Below are 23,213 nucleotides of genomic sequence, written 5' to 3'. Positions count from 1 at the left end.
TTAAGAAAACATTGGATGATAAAAGATTGTTTTTAGGGTATTTTATGGCTAATTTAATACACGGGTCCAAAATGACCCACTAACACTTCAGATGGCAGCAGAAAGCTAACACCAGAGGAAGGTTAAGTCTAGTGTCCACACTACGCCAGTGTTTTTGAACCCCTAAAATAGAGACTTTTGAAAATGCTGCTGACCCTGTTTGAAAATAGTTTGAAAACTCCAGGATTGTCTTTTGGTCTGAACGGGCGAAAACAGTGACTTTTAAAGGTCCCGTGGCATGAAATTTCCAGTTTATTAGGTTTTTTTAAACATTAATATGCATTCCCTCCGCCTGCCTAAGGTCCCGCAGTGGCTAGAAATGGCGATAGGTGTAAACCGAGCCCTGGGTATCCTGCTCTGCCTTTGAGAAAATGAAACCTCAGATAGGCCAATCGGGAATCTTCCCTTTTGATGTCATAAGGGGAAGGGTTACCTCCACTTTATCTGCCCGCATGGGATCATTTTTGTGTCTTTAATTCCAAGCAAAAGTATTAAACAAAAAAACACTAACTCAAACAAAAAAGGTATCACCTCAAAGGCAATACTTATTTCTACTAAACAAGACATTTGTGTAGTCATAAACTATTTGTCTTTTATTTCTTTGATAATGTGTCCTTTTGTTTACAGTTCCCTCTGCTAATTAATCAAGGATCAGGCTTTTGCTCTCTCCATCAAGTTTACAGTTTTGCGCCCAGCTTTCTCATTTGTGATTCCAAAGTCTTTGTTTGCAATTCTGACACAAAGCTCTAATGTGGGCGGGCGTGGTGTGCGTGTGTCCCTGTTGGCTAATAAGTTTGAGAGATGGTTTTTGAGTGCTAGCTCTGAAATTTACAGCATTAGAATATACAAAAATATGTTTGTCATCTCGCAGCTGTGCATTAACAAAAGAGACAGTGTGTACAGATGGATTATCTAATGTATGTGTCAATCTAAGATAAAATACATTATATTCACAGCTTCTACATTGTACAGCTTAACCAATACCCTAGCTGGACAATAATATTTACTGACCTACCTGGGATAGCATTGTATTTCTGCTTGGGTCCTGTAGGTTCTAAAGAGAAAAGACGACAATCAATACAGCTCTATTGAGTAAGGCCTCACTAATCCTACATGATTCCCATGTCAAATTAGCTCAGTAACGTAGCAACAGTAAACCAAAGTTACTTGGTTTGGCTAACATTTGTTTCTGAAGTTAGCTAACGTTAAATGCTAACTTTACAGCTTTACTAGCTAGTTAGTAACTTAACACAACAAAACAGCAAACATTGTAACCATGCATGCAACGTACTGTAGATAACGGACAATATGTATGACTAATGCCCGCACTTTATTAATCTTGTAGGAATCTGCTCTTTGGACTAGTTTGTATAATCCCCAAAATCTCCAACATTAGTGAAGGAAATGTCAGGGAAGGCAGGCGGGCAGGCAGGCACTGAGCTGGGCAGTAATGATAAAGAGGTGACCTCAACTTCGATGGTAAAATTTATACATCATACACATTATTAAATCCGTGAGGATGAAAATTTATTATACAACTTTAATGCAGAAAATGTTACGTACGTGCACTTCACTCCTCCGTACATCCTACATAACATTACCGTTTTATTGTAAAATTCCTTAAAATGTACCTTCATTTTCAATTTAAAATGCTGTACAAACTTTTTCTTTGAATCTGCGTGACGTGTGAAGTAAATGCAGATCAGACTGTGAAATTATTATCAGGCTACAGGCCATCTGTTGAACCGGACAGTAAATATTAATATCTATTTTAGAAACCCAGAAATGTCCTCAGAATTCCTTAAAATGATAGATAGTATTCCAAGGTCTTGCGAGGTGTGTGCAGCTTACACTTCCAGTGCGTGCACACAATGAAGAAAATCCAAATAAAACAAAATGTAAAATATTAAAAATTAGATTAGTTTTTGAGCTGAACGGGATGTAACGTGATGGCGCACCATGTCATGTGGTAACTATCTTAGAGAAATTAAAATACTAAAGAAGCTGCCGTGATGACCATGGCCACTCGATGCCGCTGTAAATGAACATGTCATATCAAAGTTGCATGATTAATCGTCGCTTGAGCTTTGTTAATAGCAATCCCCACCAATTAGTCCCAAAATGTCCAAGTCAGATAGCAAATGCTGTAAAAGTTTTCCTTGTGAATCTTTACAATAATTCACCGAAAGAACCAAATAGGCCTACTTTATTCCACAATCAAAACTTGCCATTTTCATTGTGTAACATTGCTAGCTCGAAGTTTGTTGCCGCTTCCCGTAGCAAACACTTTGAGAATAGCATCAACACACAGAGAGTGGAAGCGGAGGGATATCGCTAGATGTCAGGTCAATTATCAGATAAGCCTGATATTGTACTTCCATTGATCCAGACTACACAGCTATAGACCCCAAAACATTGTTTGTTTACAATAACTTCCCCGTAGAAACCTATTGCAATTTCTCATACAGTTAACCCCTGTGAGAAAATAGGGACGAGGAGCAATTTAATTATTTTTAAAATGCATGTTTCAAAGAATAAAGACAGCACCCAAAACACAGCAGTCAGTCTGACCGGTGGTAATATGTTGCTGTTTGGAAAGTTAGATTTGGTTTATTAAAGATTCTAGCAAAGCAACACAGTGCAGAAAATGACAGCAGACACATCGCTTAGGTTGGACCACCATGTTTATCCTGTGTTTTACTATACTATACTGTATCTTTAAACATTAAAGTTACAGCTGAAGATGACAACAGAAACAAACAGCTTTGCTGATTTTACATATCTCCACGATTCAACTGCCGTTTGACTACCCAGAAAGGATGATTTGTCTTAGTACGACATCACAGTGATTTGGTCTATACTATTCACAGTGCAAAGTCATGTTTAAAAACATATCAGTATGGAGCACAGAAAAAAATTTACTTACAAATTACTTAAAATACAGGAAGGAAACATCAATTCACTCCTACTGGACATAAGGCCACAGTCCGTCTGTTGTCACTGATGCACCTGGTTGTTATCTGAATCACTTTTCAACTTTTTTCAGATTCTTTAAAATTTACCTTGATTTTCAATTCAAAATATGCTTTATAACTTTATCTTTAAGTCTGTGTGTTCCGGGAAGGTAAGTGAACAATCAGGGAAACAGTACAAAATAAAATAACAGAAGAATAGAATTTAGACTGCTTTGAATTCCTTGTTTATCAGCTTATACTTCCCATTTCAAGACAAAACGGGAAAACACACAGTCATTTTCATTTTTTCCAGGGCTACAAAACCCGAAAAAAGTAAATATAGGCTGTCTATTGTTTTTAGTTTCTGAATCGAATTGAATAATTAAATTGAATAATTGAGTGAGGATAATACACAGACCTACATGGACCAATAGAAGTTAATGAATTTTAATTGTTTTTTTTCAAATATTTTTTAGATGCAGCATAATAAACCCAACTGTAGTCCAGTTTACAGTAATGTTACACACAGGTGTATACAATTTATTTCACATACAGGTATCTGAGCCTGGTGCAGATTTAATATGGGCTAATGCGTCTGGTGTTTTAATAACAAATACTGTCAGTTTAATCTGAGCAGGGATGTTGATCCATGCCCTGTGTATTTGTAGACAGATTATCAACATCAGCCTTGTGGCCTGGCCAGCACATGTGGCACTGCAGCTGTGGAAAGCAGTGCCCTTCAATATCGTAATGCCTTGATGGTCAAATAGTGGTCAAGATGGCTCATAGAAAAGCTGATATCAAGCAAGCTTTCAGGATAAAAACCTACCTACTGTAAAAAGTGCTTTGATCTAATGAATTGTAAATTCCTGGAGAAGGGATGGATTCTGCAGAGCTCTCTTACCGTATGCTTGTTTTGCATTCTCAATCTCAGCTGTCACTGCATGGATTTAAAATAAATGACAGTGTCAAATGAGTTTTACTCTTAAAAGTCCACAACATTGGTGTACTAATGAACACCTCAAGTGTTGATTTGTCACACATTTCACATATTATTGAGCAAAACGGTTTGTTGTTTGATGAATGTTTGCAGTAGTAATGGTGACTTTCTTTATTTGTTATGTATGCATTTATTGTTCATCAGCTAACATTACTGCTGAAAGTGTAAAATGCAATCATTGGATACAGTCAGTTTTTAACAAAACATTACCTCTGTTGCTCCACAACGGCAGTTCATTCAGTCTGTCAGTGTTTGCTCCAAAGTGAAAAGCGAGACAGCTACTGGATCCTCATGGCCATTGGTAATAACATTCCTGGTTCATAGAGGGCCAGTCCTAATAACTTTGGTGATCTTAGACTAAAAGGGGAACTTTTTCGAGTTGAATGGTGGTTGTGATGCTTCCATCTAGCGCCTGTGAGCGGAAAAACCACCCTTGCAACTTTAGCCCGGAGAGCCACCGGCTATAGCTTCAGGAAGTATCGCGTGATATCAGGTGTTGCAAGGTAACAAATTTCTTCACGGCACTGCACACATACGACCATTCTGGAACCAGCTAACAAGGTAGCGATGGAGTTTTTCACACTATCGTCATGGCTGAGACAGGAAAAAAGAAGCAGAAAGCTAGGAAAGCGTTGTCGGACGAACAGAGAAAGAGGAAATAGCAGACTGACCGAGCATACACAGTCAGACACAAATGAACATAAGAGCCGCCAAATATCTATTACAAAGCTCTAGGAGGAGCTCTATAGAGAAATCTGTAAGCTAAAAGTGAAGAAATGGCCAAAACTGTATAGCGCCCCTTTAATAAAGCATAATAAAACTGCCCAACTCCCAACAAAGAAGTTACAATAATAATAATTATATCATATATTATTATATGATATAATTACTATAACTCTTTGTCCACAACATAACTGAATTCCTTTTAGCTTGATAGCTTGCTTAGTATGGTAACCTGCATTATCATGCTAATGTTAGTGGCAGTGCACTGTTCACTTGTCAAACCAACCACTTCTTGTCCTTAATCTAGTAAAAAAATCTATCAACAAATACTGTTTGCAAACACTTCTGATAAAGCATAATCTCACTTTTGTGCTGCTTGTCAACGTTTGTTTTGGAGTGTGGTATGGACTTTTTTGTTGTCGCCCCTTGTGGCTATTTGGTGAAAAACACCCACTACAAATGTGGTCCAGTGCCAGTGGTGTTTTCTGCCCTCTGGCCTCAGGGGGCAGTAATGAGCTCACAATGGCTCGTACAACACAAATAGGAGAAAAAGATGGTGCTTAATTAGCTAGATAACCAAATGGCTAACATTAAGCCAGCAAAGCAAAGGTAACATTAGTGTTTTGTCTTAAGTGTTTTCAAATAGAAACTTTAGGTTTTACAAGAGAAAAGACTTTGAGCCAGATATTGGTGAAGACCAAAGCAGCTGCTGCTGCACCGCATCTGCTGGCTGTGCAAACAGGTAACTGGTTGTCAAGATGTTAGCTAAAACCATTTCAGCCAACAGTTAGCTTAGGGGCGTTAATACTGTATGTCAGAGGTACATTTTGTGCCTTCCGTAAAGCTTTTAATGAAGTCCCCCATGGTTTAAGAAATGATTTTCATGTGGGTAAATGTATATGTGTGAATGTGTGTGTGTGTGTGTGTGTGTGTGTGTGTGTGTGTGTGTGTTTGTGTGTTTTTCTTCCATGTCAAAAATGTTAGAAAAAGTTTTAGCAGAGCAACTGACTTTTGCTAAAGAATCACTAGTTGTTGAGAAAGTCTGAATTCCCCAAAAAACAATCTACAGAAACTACTTAAAGTTTGTAGTGATATTATGATGTCAGCTGACTCTAAGGAATATACAGTTTTTGGTCCTATTGGACCTTTGCTTTTGACACTATTGATCATAACATGATGAACATACTTTGTGATCTTGATGGGATGTCTGGATCAATTTTAAAATGTTTTTCATCCAACCTTTCTGGTAGAAGATTTAGTGTTTATGTGAAACAGGTTTACATTAAAAGCTGTGTTGTGGTTCTGATTGATGTGGTTCACATTAACAAAAGAGCACACATCACGCATGTTTTAGCAGCACTTCACTGGTTACCAGTCCAGTATAGAATTCAATTTAAAATCCCGGTTCTTACTTTAAGAGCCCTGCACGGTCAAGTTCCTCTATACATCTCTGACTTGATACAGCTTTATACTCTCACCCGTAGTCTGATGTCATTAGGTCAGAGGCTTTTAGTGTTTCCACGCATTCATTTGAAAACTAGAGGGAATCGATCATTTCAAGCAGTGGCTCCTAGTCTGTAAATGATGGTTCTCTATAAAGGTTTGTTAGTCTTTATCCTCGATGTTCTACTCCTGGGATGCTCTGCTGCGCAGGAAAAATAAGTTTCCTTAAGTTTTTTTTGTGTTGGAATTTTAAACTCTGGATTTATGAGGACTATGTTAACTGCTCCTCAGATCACTGCAAGGTAAATCCAGACAGCTAGCTAGACTATCTGTCCAATCTGAGTTTTCTCTCACTTGACTACTACAACTTTTGAACATACATATTCCACCAAAACAAGTTCCTTCCCTAGGCTATTTTGCAGCGGAGCTTAGTAGCTCCCTTATATACAGTATTTATGAACACTGCAATAAAAATTCCCCTTGGCAATTGTGATTGGTTAAAAGAAACGCCAATTAACCAGAGCAGATTTTTCTCCCATCCTGGAATGCTGTGTGGACTAGCCAGAGCCTACTCCGTTCCGCAGCATGTGGAGGATGGTTTGATTACATTTGTCACATGTGGGACTCAGTACTTCTGAGGGGGTATCATTCTGGTGGTTCTGTAGGACAGGACGGTCCATGGAAAATCTCTTGTGCTCAAACAGCTGCCATTCAACATTCTTTCTTGTAATCTCACAAAAACTCTGAGATAAAGATGATGTTCTTTTAACAATGCTTGTTTTCTGTCGCTCTCGTATAAGATTGTCAGCGTGGCCTGTTAAATAAACCATGAGTTTGGATAAATTCCAGGTGGACTTGTGTCGTATAACTTGCTTGCCTGTTGCAATGAGTTAGTAACATAATATCAAAGCTGATGCTCCTATTGGACCCGTTATACAAAAGCCTTTGGTTTGTACTAGGATGATACTCTTTCCTTTTTGTAATGAGACATGTAATTTGTTTCTGTATCAATGTGCCATTCAATTGGATTATGTGTTTGTTCATAATGCTCTTGACTGTGAGGCAGCACCAAGTCAACATAACATTTATTTCATCCAAAGTTCAGGTAACATACGGGAAGATATGTGGTTTCATGTTCCAGTTCAGCTAAGATGAGATATTGTTTGAAAATAGGGTATGACTCGTGCTCTTGAATAATGTCTGTAATGTTGAACATGTGTTTTTTTGTGTTTGCCGCTATGTGTCCAACAGAGGAATGATAATGAGGCTGTGGTGGACCAAGGAGGAATGCGGTCCCAACAGGGAACCAACTTCGGGCAGGAGGATCTTGAAGGTACCTTGACTGCACTAACTGCATCTGGAATCCAACAAGCTTCAAGCTGTAAAAGGCCGCTGTAACTGAGTCTGCCCACTTTATCCCTAAAATGGCTGCTTTCCTCTTGAAAGCTATTTTAAAGGTCCCATGACATGGTGCTCTTTGCATGCTTCTATATATACCTTAGTGGTCCCCTAATACTGTATCTGAAGTCCCTCTCCCAAAATACAGCCTTGGTGCAGAATCACAGCCACTAGAGCCAGTCCCGTAATGATATTAATGTTAAAAAAAACGTATTAAGTGACTTAATCTGGTCAGCCCTGCTGAGCCATTTGCAGTTTCACTGTACCGGCTGTGTGTACTTAGACTTGCATGGCTTAATCTTTGAGACAAGCATATGCTACTGGCAGGACCAACCAGGTAGCCCTCAGGACGATGTAATGATTTATAAATAATTGGGAACAAGCTGATTATTCATGATGTACTATTAAAAAGGGCTTCTTCTGATAATATTTCATTGTACATCCATAATAGGTGGTATTAACTTGCTGCTCAATGTGGCATGGTACATTATTTAGCAGCACTAAACCTTATTTTACTACATGTGATCTGTTGATGATAAATACTATAAAGCCTGATGGTGTAACAAAAAAGCAAAACTTTATCATGACCAATGAAATCCTAATGGTTATGACAAGCATGCAGACAGACACACAGACAGGCACGTTACAATCCTCTTACTGCTGTGTGATGTGTCACCAGGCCACAGGACTCTCTATATCGGGGTCCACGTCCCTTTGGGCAGTACCAGGCACCGAAGCCATCGCAGACACCATCACCATGGAAACAAACACAGGAAAAGGAGCAAAGGCCGCGCCCCCACCTTGTTGGAGGGTAGAGAGTCTCCTGTTTATGGTAATAACTACAGTAATGAACTTGCACACATAAATATCAAAGAAAAAATAAATGTCTACCTTTTGCTCATTATCTCTTACTATCTCAAAACACTTAGTGTGACCATTTCAGTTTAAAAAACTACAATTTCTTGTGTTCCCAGACACTCCCTCCCAGAGAGTGCAGTTCCTGCTGGGTACTGAGGATGATGATGAAGAGCATATTCCTCATGACCTCTTTACAGAGATGGATGAAATCTGTGTGAGGGATGGAGAGGATTCTGAGTGGAGGGAAAGTGCCAGGTATTGTTAGATTGCCATGTCATCACGCCATCTACACAAAGTCATGACCTAAATGACCTTACTAAAAGCTTAGGTTGAATGGACGGGTCATACCCAACATTCCACTTACTGATGAGAGATAGTATAGTAGCTGTGTGTCTGTGTGTCTAATCTGTATGTTTCCATTACATTAAGTAATAACAATTTATTGCTGTAATTGCTTGTGGAATTAACTTGTTGTTACTTTCTTTCTTTGATAATTATCAATGTTAATCAAGATGTAGAATGTCTTAATCATAGGAATTATGGTCTTCCGCTAAAATGGTAAATCAGACATATTTTATTTACAGTGATAACCTAATGAGAGGAAATGAGTAAAGTAAGTAAATGAGCATAATGTGAGGGGAGAGGGACTCGCGATGAATGAGGGTTGTTATTGCAGCTAGAACAGATGGCCGGCCAGTTTGCCGTCTGCTTGCCTCTCTCCTGACTGGTACTCAAACTCCTGTTACAGGTGGCTGAAGTTTGAGGAGGATGTGGAGGACGGAGGAGAACGATGGAGTAAACCCTACGTAGCCACTCTGTCTTTGCACAGCTTGTTTGAGCTGCGAAGCTGCATTATCAACAGTACTGTGCTGCTCGACATGACGGCTAACACCATCGAAGAGATTGCAGGTAACTGTAAAGTTTCTGTTTTTCTCAACTTAAGAACTCAGATAAAGTTGTCTTAGTGACTATTATGTTCTGTAATGCTCCTTTTTCTTAACAATGTACTGTGATGTCTAGGAATAGATTGATGCACTGAATTCAAGATGCTCTCACCTAGAACCATGAAACATGTATCCAAATAGCTTGTCATTGTCAACCTTAGACATGGTCTTGGACCACCAGGAGTTATACTCACCACTGGGAGATGAGCTCAGAAAGAGAGTGCGTGAAACACTGCTGAAGCAGCACCACCACCAAAACGAAAAGAAGCTGGCTAATCGCCTGCCGATTGTACGCTCCCTTGCTGACATGGGTCGACGGACATCCGAGCTCCACCTGGACAAGAATGGTGAGAAAACAAATATTTAAATGAAGAATCAGTCTTTGGTTGAACTGGCCACAACATGTTGAAATACTATATGTAAACTGTGAGAAGGGGTCCAAAGTAGAAGTAACTTTGTTTTAAAAGGGTCGCAAATTTAAAAAGCTTGGGGATAACTGCCTTACTGGATTCTGTAATGAATGTGGTCACTAGTGTTTAAGTGTAGCTGCTTTGTAAATGTGCAATATGTGCATATGTCTTAAATGCATATGGTCTAAATATGGTCTTAAGCGCATGTTCCATCTTCTCTTCATTCCTGATTCTATCCACCACCCACCATCTGCCCACCCACCTGCCACAGCCCCACTTAAGTCAACAGGTGCTGGTTTATACTATATTCCCTTGCCCCTTTACCAGCTTATACTTAAAAAAACATATTGTAGAGGGGAATATTCTCATGATTCATGTTGACATTGGCAACTTAAAATAGGTTGATGTTGTTGGGTTGAAGTGGTTGAGTTAAAAATGAGATTAAAAAGCAATATGCAAAAGTACGTTCTATACATGTGCAAAGTTGTTGGCGGTCTTCACAACACAAGTAATATTTATCCCACCAAAATGTCTAGTAAACTAGATAATTATTTAACAAACCAAACTGTTTGTTAAATAATTTACCATGATAGTTTACTAGACATCCTGGTGGGACATCGTGAGAAATTTAATTTCACTGGTGTGGCATTTTCAAGCTAATTTTAACAATCACTAAAAAGGCCCACGCCATGTTTTATGAGTGTATTAAACACTATAATTAGTGTTAATTTTTTCTCTGATGTTTAATGAGTACAGAAATTAGGCCAGACCTGCCAGGCAGGTTGGCAGTAATCATGTTAACATGAGTCTGGGTTTTTTGAGACAACAGTAATGAAATCTTTGTGGATTTATCCACAATAGCACCGGTGGATGTTATCCTAGGATCTGTGTGTGATCCTCATACAGAGATATTCTAGAGATATTCTGTATACTTGGTCAATTTCATAATATTTAGTGAAATCATTAGTTGCTGAATTGTTGAGACATTTTGGAATTAATTCACTATTCTCCTTTCTGGATTATCCAGGTCAGATGACGGCCTCCCAGTCTCAGTTAGCGGGTCCAGACGGGAAAGGGGACGTCAGTAAAGAGAACAGTTCTGTTGACTTCAGCAAGGTATAGTACATACTGTGCAGATGCTTTGTAGTATATATAGTACTGTGTTTCTCAAGTTATGGGCAAAATGTCCCGAAACGTTTCTTGAGTATTAACATTTCATTCTACTTTAGACTTCACATGTCAGAGAGATACATTTGGCAGCCCTAGTTAATAGTTAATTTGTAAAGTAAGATTGTGAAAAATATATCATCATTTTTTAAGCTATTATTCATCGTCGTAGAGAAAATACCTAAAATTATATCAAGTTTTAAGAATCAGCTCCACCTCTAACACCTGCTACCCAATGCAATGCTGCCTACACATTAATCTATCTGTCATCTATCAATAATATTACAGTATTATAAGATATATATATATACATAGACCAAAAAATTTTTTTTTTTTAAAACTATGTAAACCTATTCTGAACCTCTAAATACATTTATGAACCTGAAAATGAGCAAAATATATGATATGATATGATATTAATGTCAGAAGGGACTGATTGCACTTTTGTCAGAGTGGATATTGTGGAACTGACAGGATACTGCATATTTGTGTATCTGTAGTAGCCCAACAGAAGCCCAAATGTAATTCTTACTAAATAGTTATATTTGGCGAATGTTACATATTAATTGTGTGTTTTAAACATAGAACAGGAGGTCCCTGTTGGTATTTTAAATGGAAAGGTAATCTAGTAAAGGATTAGGATTATAACCATGCTAAGTAATACAGCCACTAGATAACCACACACATCAAATGATACTTTTTGCACAATGTAAATGTAGTTTAATCTTGTCCAATGTCCAATATTGTTAATACCTGTTTCATGTGCTTTGTCCTGTTCTCCCAAACATTGATGAAATGTTTTTTGCTTATATGGAAGACATGCCTCATCAATAGTCTTAATTCTTTTTACTGTTTTTTTATTATTTATTATTTTTATTTAATTAGTGATTAGTAACAAAACAGAGTGTAAATTGTAATTTCCCCACTGGGACTCAATAAACAGTATAAATTAAAAATAAGTAAATTATAAATAAAATATAAATTAAATACATCTCAAACAGCCACACTTAAGCTACTTGAACTCTAACAAATAACTCTTTAGACGACACTTGTCACTCTACATAATTATTGCTGAAAAAGCAACACTTTTAACATTCCCAAATCTTCTGTACGATGCCGTTCCACTACATAAAAGAGTGTAAAGGATACACAGCTACTGTAAGAAGATCAATTTCATAGTCGGGATCAGCTTTTTTATGCTCTTAGGCAGCATACTTCTGGGAAATGAAAGATACTGCCATCCCTATAAAATGTAATGCAACGGGTCAAACTAACGTCTATATTTTAATAATCTTTTGTACATATTAATGTAACAAATCTGTGACTCACATCCAGCACAAAGCCTGGACAGCTGGGCTGTCCAGTCAAACCATTTCGTTTGGAGCTTAATGTGAGGATAAACATAATTTTTGTCTTATTTATAGAACGCATTAATGATCTTTTTTACTACTAAGCTAACCACTGGAAAAGTTGTAAAGGCCTTTTTTTATGATATTCTAAACACTGTACTTCCTCTTTCAGAAAGACCTTCATTTCATGAAGAAGATCCCGGCAGGGGCCGAGGCGTGTAACGTGTTAGTGGGAGAGCTGGAATATCTGAAGAAGCCGGTGGCGGCATTTGTCCGCCTTTCACCAGCAGTCACACTCAGTGGGCTGGCTGAAGTCCCCATCGCCACAAGGTTGCTGTGGACTGAGTCAACTAACCAGTTCAACAAGTCATAAATACATTTTCTTTACTCAGCTGAACCCTGTTTGACATTTAGTAGATTTAGTTAGATAGACTTAGTTGGTTCTGATTGAGATTTAATTTGTTAATGCATTGAAAATGTATATCTGTTTTTGTCTTTAGGTTTCTGTTTATTCTTTTAGGGCCATTGGGTAGAGCGCTTCAGTATCACGAGATTGGAAGATCCATTGCAACACTCATGACAGATGAGGTGAGAATTCACTAAAGAACACTTCATTACAACCTTAGCGTCCTGCAGGGGTCATTTATTCATTCATGTGTTGAATAGTGTGGATTGTTTTGAATGTCAACCAGATTTCGCACTCAGATATTCTGCAGGCACTTTGCATAAATTCACAGTCCAACAGAACTGAACAAAATTTCTGAAGTGGTGGAACATTTCTCAGCATGAAACACAGCTCAGAGCTTTAATCAAATGTTTTTGGCGATTAGTCACCCCTCATGTCCTGCTTTTTGTCTGGGATTTAGGCTGGCATCCATCATCACTGAGAACGAAAAGATGGGTTTTCACAAAGTCCAACTTTGTTATACTCTGTGGAATTAGTAGATTTGATGATACTGGATATATTATAGTTGAGAATTGTGAGTCAGTGATTAACACTGTTATTTCATAGTTAGCATCAGCTGGCGGATCCTAGCAGACCTTTACTGCTCTTTTCTGCAAAGAGCTCCTTGCACCGCCCCCCCAGATGGAAGCCAAACTCTGGTTATTTATACAAAGTGCTATGACACAGAACTTTAAAACAGCAAAATACAATGGTACTGATGGTTCTGTCATGGTGTGAGTTAACTTTCTGGCATAAACTGAATGTTGTCCCTCAGTTAACCAAGGATATTTATGAAAAAACTACTCCCTCTCTAACATACATGTATCATTGGTCTTTATTATTTTCAGTTTATGTAATAATCTCTCTCCTGCTGCCAAGGTTACTGGTATAGTGCTAAATAGCTCCAGTGCAATACAAATGTAATCATAAATGCGCTTAACCTTCATGTCATTAATCCTGTTTAGCAACTCTATGGGTGTTGATGATCCTGAGAATGTGGTGCGGTATATCCTTTTCAGATGGACTTTATTAAAGCAACAATAAATGCAATGTTCACTTTTGTTATATTTCGGATCAACATGATTATTGCAGCCCTGTATGTCCTCCCACCTAGAGGCTGAGCCCCAGAAAGCATTCCTCTTTTTACCCCCTCATGGGCAGCCCTGCATTCAGTCAAGGTCTGAGTAAGGAGTGCAGCCTTCATCAATCGTCCATATTTTTCTGTCTCTAGGTTTTCCATGATGTTGCCTATAAAGCTAAAGACCGCAATGATCTGATCGCTGGAATTGATGAATTTCTCGATCAAGTAACAGTCCTGCCTCCAGGAGAGTGGGACCCATCCATACGGATAGAGCCTCCAAAAAATGTACCTTCTCAGGTTTGTAGGAATTGTTTAGCTGATTTTCTCTTTCAGATTTCATTTTTTAAGATTTTGTACTTGGAAAAGAACCCAACTTGCTGTGGATTGTTTGTTAAACAGGAGAAGAGGAAGAAAAGTAACATTTTACCTAACGGATTAGTAGAGGGCGAAGAAGAAGAGGAGGAAGGTTGCCATGGGGGTCCAGAACTGCAGCGAACTGGAAGGTGTGGAATCACAAAGGAAAAGAATGGGCAGTGATTTTGTTTATAGTGATTTCAGGACAGCTGAAGACATGAAAGGGGAGAGAGAGGGGGAAGGACATGCAGCAAGGGCCGCAGGTCCGAGTCAAACCCGGCCGGCTGTGTTGAGGACTTAACCTCTATATATGGGTGCCCACTCTACCAAATGAGCTACCCAGGCGCCCGTTTAAAGTGATTTCTGATCACTAGCATTAGAATAGCATGAAGACTGTTCCACAGAGGTGGAGAAACATTAATAACAAATAAGTGCCTCATACTAAACTCTGGAAGTGCAGTGTTGTGGCAGTACAGCATGCAGCCCACTCATTTGCTCACTACGTTGTTGCAGATAATCTAATAACAATTAGACAGCTTCACACCACACTACATTTAATGTGGTATTTTTTGTAACTGTGCCTGCAGTTAAATACAATAAGGCTTTTTAAAAGCATGTTTTTTCAATTGGGTTATGAAAAGAATCAGTGCTTTGAGATAAAGAATGTATCTAATTGAACTTATACTAATGCTGAAATAGTGCACTAAATATTGCTTAGCATGTTGAATAATTGTATGTAAATTTCAAAATAAAAAACGTATTATTTCTGATATTGCATTGTTATTGGGGTAATTTGACATCAGTCTTTCCTTATTATATGCTGTCTAAAATGTATACCAAATCTTTCAAAATCAAGCCAGTAAACTGAAATAATATCACTTTTCCACTAACTGTACACTGTAATGCTGATTGGCAATTTCTGGGTAAACATGGTCTGTACTGTGGTTGTAGTCATAACGTGGTTTCCATAGAAACATCCTGCCTGGAGATTTCTATTTGCAGCTACACTTTTACACACCTACACTATGGTCGGGCCTATCACACTAAGCCACACGTTGGGAAGACAGCAATGGAGGGAAAGCAAGTAAAGGAAAAAGAGAAAAATAATCATTTTAAAACATATTTCAAGAATAAAGTGAAAATGAATTTATATTGCTGTTTAAAAAAATCCTGGTATCTGTTACAGTAGGTTTTTTAAAATATTAATTTTGTATGACAAATTTCCTTTTTATGTTTCCAGGTGGTTTGGAGGTCTCTTTCTAGATATCAAGCGCAAGGCACCCCACTACCTGTCCGACTACACTGATGCTTTGAGTTTACAGTGTGTGGCCTCTTTCCTATTCCTCTACTGTGCCTGCATGTCCCCTGTCATCACCTTTGGAGGACTATTGGGCGAGGCAACAGAAGGACGCATAGTAAATCACATGTCCTTTCCTCTAAATGTTAACAGTGTTCTGCCAAGACTAGCTGTCCACTGCTGCTAGCCCTTCCGTACAATTACCCAGACGACAGTTGTAGTCCAAATTGGTGAAGGTTATTAAGGTAACTATCCGTCAATAATCTCTCTATCCTTTCCCAATCCCCAGAGTGCAATCGAGTCGCTGTTTGGAGCCTCCCTGACTGGAATGGCCTATTCCCTGTTTGCAGGGCAGCCCTTGACCATCTTGGGCAGCACGGGGCCAGTGCTTGTATTCGAAAAAATATTGTTCAAATTCTGCAAGTATGTTTTCTTTTCATGTGACTGTACACATAAATCCTGTAATTTAAATCTACTATTCATTTAATCTATACATTGCATTATTTTGGGACTACATTGTCTAAAGTTTATCAGCTTGCTTTGGGATAACCTGTGGACATGAATGAACCATCTCACAAACATCTGGCCTCCCTAAAGACCATTAACTGTTCTGATTCTATAGACAAAAGACCATTTCACTTCAATAATGACTTCCTCCAATCCACCACATCACAGACAGTAAATACTCAATACATGATGAGGTTTGATCTCAAATCTATCCCACTTTGACTTTTCCTCTTTAATCTCCACATAGGGAGTATGGCTTGTCCTATCTGTCTCTGAGAACCTGTATTGGTCTGTGGACTGCTTTCCTTTGTATCGTGCTGGTGGCTACGGATGCCAGTTCGCTCGTTTGTTACATCACACGTTTTACAGAAGAAGCCTTTGCCTCACTCATCTGCATCATCTTCATCTATGAGGCCTTGGAGAAACTTATCCACCTGGGAGACCACTATCCCTTTAACAAGAACAACAACCTGGACAAACTCACCATGTACTCGTATGTGAACACTTATTCTCACACAATATCCTGTACTAAATGCAATTCTTGGAGGTACTGTAAATCCCTGACAGATTAGGATTATTCAGTCACCCAGATGTTCATGTTCCTCCACAGATGTTCATGCGTTGAGCCTTCTGACCCCACCAATGGCACCCTGAAGTATTGGGAGACCACCAACGTCACTGCCTCAGAAATCTACTGGGAAGCACTGGAGGCCAAGGTAGGATGACAACTTGGCTTTTTAAAGAAAAAGAAGTAGGAATAAAGTAAAGAATAAAAAACTAAAAACAAATCTGTCGGTTGTGGTGGTTTTATATGCACACCGGGACAGAAATGATTGAGTTACACAAAGACAGACTGTGCATTTAGGTTTTCCACCTTAAAGTGGCATATACCCTCCCAGTAGGAAAGTGAACAGAGGAGATTAAGGGCATGTCAGATGGATTATAGTGGATTACTCATTGCAAATCACTATAAAAGCACATTTTGTTTGTACTCCATTAAGTTTTCTGTAGACACTGATGCTCAGAATAAAACATATTTGTTGTAACCTAGAGTCTGCTGATTCTTATGTATTGCTAATTATATGATGAGTATGAATAGCTCTGGTCTCCTCTATCTGTTGTTGTAGGACTGTATTGAAAAGCGTGGGGAGTTTGTGGGCAGCGCCTGCGGTCCGCATGGACCTTACGTCCCTGATGTCCTTTTCTGGTGTGTCATACTCTTCTTTTCCACCGTCCTCATGTCCGCCTTCCTCAAGGAGTTCAAGTTCAGCAATTACTTTCCCACAAAGGTACTGCTCCTCACACATTATCACTTCATGAGAGTGCATTGTGATCCAAGCATGAAGACAATGCTACCACTGCTGCATTGTGGATTAGTGCAGTGCTACACTCTGGTGGTCAAATGTAGGTACTTGCACAATAGAAACAAGGACATTTGGAAAATGACGACCTCCGTTTCCTGTACCCCTTTTGCTTGCATTTACTTTGGGTAAAATAGATGAACCTGAATCATTTTAATATGTTGTTTTCCTTTCTATCAGGTGAGATCCATCATCAGTGACTTTTCTGTTTTCCTTACCATCCTTACTATGGTATTAATCGACTATGCCTTAGGTATCCCCTCTCCAAAACTACAGGTTCCCAGTGTGTTTAAGGTGAGGTTGTCCGCAAAAGAACATTTTATCAAAAAATTGCGGAGTAAGATCATTTTTCAACAAGCTATTAATTATATCTAACCAACAACAAACTCTTTAAAATGTATTTTTATCAGCCAACCAGAGATGATCGAAGTTGGTTCATTAACCCGCTGGGGCCTAACCCCTGGTGGACCACAGTCATTACAGTGGTCCCAGCTTTGCTTTGTACCATCCTCATCTTCATGGACCAGCAGATCACAGCTGTCATCATCAACAGGAAGGAACACAAACTCAAGGTACTTTACCGTCCCAGCTTTCAACCCTGGTTGCAGACCGCAATACTACTATTACTTATTGAACTGTATAGCATCATGGAGACATGCTGATATGAATGTAGGATGTCTGAAAGTGCTTCAAAATTTGCTCAACTTCAACTTTATTTAGTGGTGCTTTCCCCCTTCAGAAAGGATGTGGGTACCACCTGGATCTGTTCATAGTGGGGGTGATGCTCGGTGTGTGCTCTTTGATGGGCTTGCCCTGGTTCGTGGCAGCCACCGTCCTCTCCATCACCCACGTCAACAGCCTGAAGCTGGAATCCGAGTGCTCAGCTCCTGGGGAAGTGCCCAAGTTCCTCGGCATCAGAGAGCAACGCTTTACTGGCCTCATGATCTTCACTCTCATGGGCTGCTCTGTCTTCATGACATCTGTGCTGAAGGTCCAGCACTGTCTTTTTTTATTATTTGGGCATTTTCATCCATGTGCAATTATTCTTGTATATGTGTAGTGTGATTGAAAATATTCTTCTGTAATTGTTCTGTAATCTAATTTCTCAGGGCTTCTTGGTTTTGTATTCCTTCTGCTAAAATAAAGCAGTTCCTGATAAATATATTTGTGTTACTGACACAACCCTTTTATTGTTTCCTCAGTTTATTCCTATGCCTGTGCTGTATGGAGTATTCCTTTACATGGGAGCATCTTCTCTCAGAGGCATTCAGGTAAAATAATCAGAATTTTAATTTCATTTCTAATCTTACATTATAATGTATCACTAGATGAGGAAATACAATGATAAAACCTTGCCTTATATGACATTTGATATGACTGACTCTGGTTTTAGTGGACCAAATCTAACTGATGTTGCAAGTTAATAGCATCTCGGACATAACAACAAATATCTTTTATTAGCTTTTATTTGTTTGTTGTAAATATGAAAAAAGTTTTGAGATAATCGACATGGCTAAGATTTGACAGTTGGCCAGTGTGGTTACATTTTAATTTGTAGACGCTCCTACCGGATAATCTGTGTCGACAGTTAATTTACCGAGCCACGATAGGGGATTGCCTCTATATTGTCTGGCTGCCCAGATAAAAAGTGTTAATTGGCCTCTAGTGTGTTCCCAACATTTAGAGAACACCTGGCTGATCTTTAATTGCACAGTTTACTTCTTTTTTTTCACTTAAAAGTACTTTCTATTATTGGTTTTGAAAACTATGTTCAAACACTTTTTGGAATAAAGATCTTTATTGCTCAGGATGCTTTTTTTTTTCAAGGGGATCCAGCTTGATGTTCTTACACATCCGGCAGACACAGAGCAACTTTTAGCTCGATAGACGTTGGACTGTCCCCCATCTAGTCAGTAATAGTGTGTGTTTGTCTGCTGTTTGATGCTGAGCAGGCAATGCATGGTTGGTTTCTAAGAGCTGTTTTGTTAAAAAAAGTCTGCCAAAATGAAGACCTTAAAGATCATGAAATTGCTGCAGAGCTGTATTCTCTGTGGGTTTTAGGTATCTTTTATAATATAATATATGTTGTGTCATAACTTGTTTCAACTGGCCCCCAGTTGGCCAAAAATAATGAGGTTTAAGAATTGTTTTATCATTTTATCCCCTCCAGTTCTTTGACCGTCTGACACTGTTTGGCATGCCAGCTAAGCACCAGCCAGACTTTATCTATCTACGACATGTACCCCTGAGGAAAGTGCACCTCTTCACCATCATCCAGCTCAGTTGTTTGATTATGCTGTGGGTCATCAAGACCTCTAAGGCGGCTATTGTCTTTCCCATGATGGTGTGTAAACATTCCAATTATAGCATCAGCAGGACCATAACATAGGCACCAATCGAAGTCTTTACTGTGGACTCAGAGTTATCTGTGTTTCAATTCTGCAGGTGTTGGCTCTGGTGTTTATCAGGAAGCTAATGGATTGTTTCTTCACCAAGAGGGAGTTGAGCTGGCTGGATGACCTCATGCCAGAAAGCAAGAAGAAGAAGCTTGAGGATGCTGAAGAGGTGTTGTTGCTATCATAAACAAATAACTATGTACAGTTTTATTACAAGATGCATGTCAATTTCATTTGCAGTAATTTGATAAATATTGACACGCATTTAAGCTCTATTTTATTCAACCTTCAGGAGGAGGAGCAGAGTATATTGGCAGAAGATGAGGGAGTAGTGCAAGTGCCATTAGAAGAGTGCAAGTAAGTTATATTTTACTTATAAGTAATTTACAAAACAGTTTTTTTCTGAATGCAATTTCATTTACAGCACATTTACAAGTAAATTGTCACCTCTTTTCACAGAGACATACCCATCATCAATATCACAGATGAAATGTCAAAAGGTTCTTTTGGAAATACTTGGATTGCGAACAGCTAAGACATTTGAGGAATAATCAAAACATCTCAACTCCAAACATTATGGTAATACTTTTTGCAGGGTTGAATACATATGGTATACTCACTTATAGCTTATAGTTAGTTTGTGTTGACGGAGATTAAAATACATTAACAAAAAAAACTTATTTAATTATTGTGTCTACACTATGTGTGGGCACTAATACGTAACAATCCAATAAGTAAATGCTGCTACGATCGTATTTATCTACAAGGTTGGCTGCTAATTAAATCTTTGGCTTCTTGTCTTTTTTTCTTTTTTTTTAAATCTGTGGCTGTTTTAATTTACAGCAATATTTCTAAAAATCACTATGAGAGTATTTATAAAAGTCAGGCACATTTTACAAAATGTTTGGCACTGAAAAGGTCCAACAAACTGTAGATTAACTAACGTTTAGTTTAGTTTAGGTCTTTGAATTTAGATTTGGGGAACAGTTAGGCATTTTGGGAAATGTGCCTATTAACGTTCTTGTCGAGAGTTAGGCGAGAAGATTGCTAATGCTCTGTAATCCGTACTGTTAATATGAAGCTTCAGCCAACAGCCAGTTAGCTTAGCTTAGAATAATGACTGGAAATGGGGAAACAGCTAGCTTATCTCCATTGAAAGGTAAAAACATCTGTCTATCAGCATTTCTTTTTACAGCTGTAGTTATTAAACTTTTCAGATTTTTGAGTTTTCATTCATAACATATGATCTAATCCGTTGTCCAATATATGCAGTGTATAGTAATGTAACACTCTAGATAGGGCCTTCTGCATAATGAGTTCTTTTACTTTTGAAACTTTAATTACATTTTGCAGATAACACTTTACTTTTAATCAAGCATAATTTGGAATACTGGAATGTTACATGTAATGGAGTGTTTTTACACTCTGATGTTACTACTTTTATTAAAAGGGGACAGGTGCCATTTTCAGGTTTATACTTGGGTTTCTACACGTTTACATGCTTTAATGTTCAATTACGCATACTGACTATCTGCACTGTATTCTCCCTCTGTCACTCTAAAGGCACCGTTTCTGAATATGGGCATTTCTCTGTGGGTTGAACGTTTCGATTCATCCACAGTGTTTTTATAGCCCTTCGACTTGCTTTATAGTAACACGGAAATCTAACTTCTTAAACTATGGGAACTTTAGATAAATAATCTTGAGTACATGTTCACCACTGCCAGTAATACATCTTATTTAAAACACAATATACGCTTAGTGTATATCTACTAATTATACATCCGTTTTTTTCTTTATTGATGCTCACAGTGTTTCACTAGTGTCCTTGATGAGAAATGTAAGATGAAGAAGGAGGACAGTGTTGCGAGTCTTTGTCACCATCCTTTCCGTGTGCTCGGAAACAAATCTGTATTGTATGCTGCAGTTAATCAATGTTCATGTTTAGTCTTGTAAATCCCTGTGTGTACTGTAAGTGAATAACTGTTGTCTGATGTCTCACAAATATTCTGCCTCTTCATGAACTAGTGAAACTTACTATTTTCTTGTGTTGTCATATTGTACTTTCTTAATCTAGATCCTGTATTGCTACACTGAATGTTTCCTAAGAAAATGTAAAATTTCTTGTCTTGCTAAGAGACAGTTTTCAGGTTTTTAACATGAAAAGCCCGCAAAATATATGTAATATAAGTCATATGTTTATGGGATGGGACCATGTTCAAAGAAAATGAGTGTTTTTAAGTGATTGAAAGGCAATATATTAAGAACTAAATGCAATAGCACTTTCTGCTAGAATGTCAATTTTCTCTTTAAAGGATACATTCTTCATCTAAATTCTATTTATTTTGTGAAATAGAATGAATTAATAACATTTGACTCAAACATAGATTTACAGTATTTTGCCTCCTGGTGTATATGTATTGCTTAAGTTGTAAATGTAAATTTGCAACCTCTTTTAAAGTTTTGATGTTCATAAAAAATTCAGTGAATCATGAATTTAAAAGCTTCATCGTTTAACCCAATTACGTTATATATCTGAGGGCCAAATAAAGCTGTAATAATAGTGTTTGAAGAGAACTATGTATGGGCTTATTTAAACAGAAATTTGATTATGCGTATTTTGTCATTGTTATTGTAATTGAATAAATTTCTATGAGCGCTCTTTGTCTCATAATTGTCACGGACAGATTTAATCCTAAAGGTGCAGCAACAACCAAAAGCTGGGTGCAAATAATTATATAAAATTATGCACAATACAGTGCGGTATAAAATAAGTAATAAACTGCATTAATAATGCATGACTCGTGGTTTAATGCATAAATTAATGCAGGATGTATTAGGAATTCCCTCTATTAAGAAATTATCAACCCCTGAGTTCATGTGAATAGGTAATAGATCATGTACTATATAAAATGTACGCTACTTCATACATTTATTGACACACCAATTATAGAATTAAGATATTTAAAAAGCCTTTTTGAAAGCAGAACAGTAGCTATTCATACTAATTTCTGATAAATTTGCACTAAGTAATAATTTAACAATACATAATGAACACTTATTTTTAATAGCAACACCCTCCAGCTTGTGACAGTCTGTTGGGTCGTGCAGCATGTAGATGTTGAGAACAGTTAATGTTCTGTTTCAGAGAGGCTGATCAAATGCACGGGTATCTGATGGCCTTTCCTGTGTAACTGGAGTCCAGTTAATGTGATGGCAAATACTGTAGATTAATGTGTGAAGAAATAGTTTAAAAAAAACAACAACATAAATCCAATAAGAATTAATTATACTAATCAAATAGTGAGTTTACCAATACTTAAAGGTGTGCAACAGAAATTAATGATACCTCCTGATGCAGTAATTTATGCATTACATCATTACCACAAAGAGTTATGCAGTAGTTAAGCAAGTTTTTGCAACTTTGTTAGAGAGTTACAGAAAGATGTTTAACATTGCTTAATCCGTAACAACAAAAAAACCTTTT

At 38.0% G+C, this 23,213-nt stretch overlaps 1 protein-coding gene across 4 annotated transcripts in view; it reads left to right on the top strand.

Moving 5' to 3' along the window:
- Positions 1 to 22,388, top strand: part of slc4a10b (solute carrier family 4 member 10b) — a 25,942-nt gene extending 3,554 nt beyond the window's left edge. For 3 of the 4 annotated variants that reach the window (XM_034886520.1, XM_034886518.1, XM_034886521.1), the window contains 24 exons: positions 7,411 to 7,492; positions 8,237 to 8,389; positions 8,532 to 8,670; positions 9,164 to 9,324; positions 9,521 to 9,706; positions 10,797 to 10,885; positions 12,458 to 12,615; positions 12,786 to 12,873; positions 13,962 to 14,108; positions 14,211 to 14,314; positions 15,406 to 15,580; positions 15,752 to 15,885; positions 16,217 to 16,462; positions 16,580 to 16,685; positions 17,097 to 17,258; positions 17,511 to 17,624; positions 17,741 to 17,902; positions 18,070 to 18,321; positions 18,533 to 18,601; positions 19,501 to 19,674; positions 19,776 to 19,895; positions 20,019 to 20,083; positions 20,186 to 20,305; positions 21,519 to 22,388. In XM_034886520.1, the coding sequence (XP_034742411.1) occupies positions 7,411 to 7,492; positions 8,237 to 8,389; positions 8,532 to 8,670; positions 9,164 to 9,324; positions 9,521 to 9,706; positions 10,797 to 10,885; positions 12,458 to 12,615; positions 12,786 to 12,873; positions 13,962 to 14,108; positions 14,211 to 14,314; positions 15,406 to 15,580; positions 15,752 to 15,885; positions 16,217 to 16,462; positions 16,580 to 16,685; positions 17,097 to 17,258; positions 17,511 to 17,624; positions 17,741 to 17,902; positions 18,070 to 18,321; positions 18,533 to 18,601; positions 19,501 to 19,674; positions 19,776 to 19,895; positions 20,019 to 20,083; positions 20,186 to 20,261 (3,162 nt within the window). In that variant the 3' untranslated portion in view covers positions 20,262 to 20,305; positions 21,519 to 22,388. The remainder of the gene's footprint in view (positions 1 to 7,410; positions 7,493 to 8,236; positions 8,390 to 8,531; positions 8,671 to 9,163; positions 9,325 to 9,520; positions 9,707 to 10,796; positions 10,886 to 12,457; positions 12,616 to 12,785; positions 12,874 to 13,961; positions 14,109 to 14,210; positions 14,315 to 15,405; positions 15,581 to 15,751; positions 15,886 to 16,216; positions 16,463 to 16,579; positions 16,686 to 17,096; positions 17,259 to 17,510; positions 17,625 to 17,740; positions 17,903 to 18,069; positions 18,322 to 18,532; positions 18,602 to 19,500; positions 19,675 to 19,775; positions 19,896 to 20,018; positions 20,084 to 20,185; positions 20,306 to 21,518) is intronic. The other variant, XM_034886519.1, reaches the window with a different exon arrangement.
- The last annotated feature ends 825 nt before the right edge of the window (positions 22,389 to 23,213 follow it).

This window comes from Etheostoma cragini, chromosome 11 (assembly GCF_013103735.1).
Source record: "Etheostoma cragini isolate CJK2018 chromosome 11, CSU_Ecrag_1.0, whole genome shotgun sequence".
NCBI lineage: Eukaryota > Metazoa > Chordata > Actinopteri > Perciformes > Percidae > Etheostoma > Etheostoma cragini.
The sequence above is the reverse complement of the archived record's forward strand: the minus strand, read 5'-3'. Positions and strand labels throughout refer to the sequence as shown.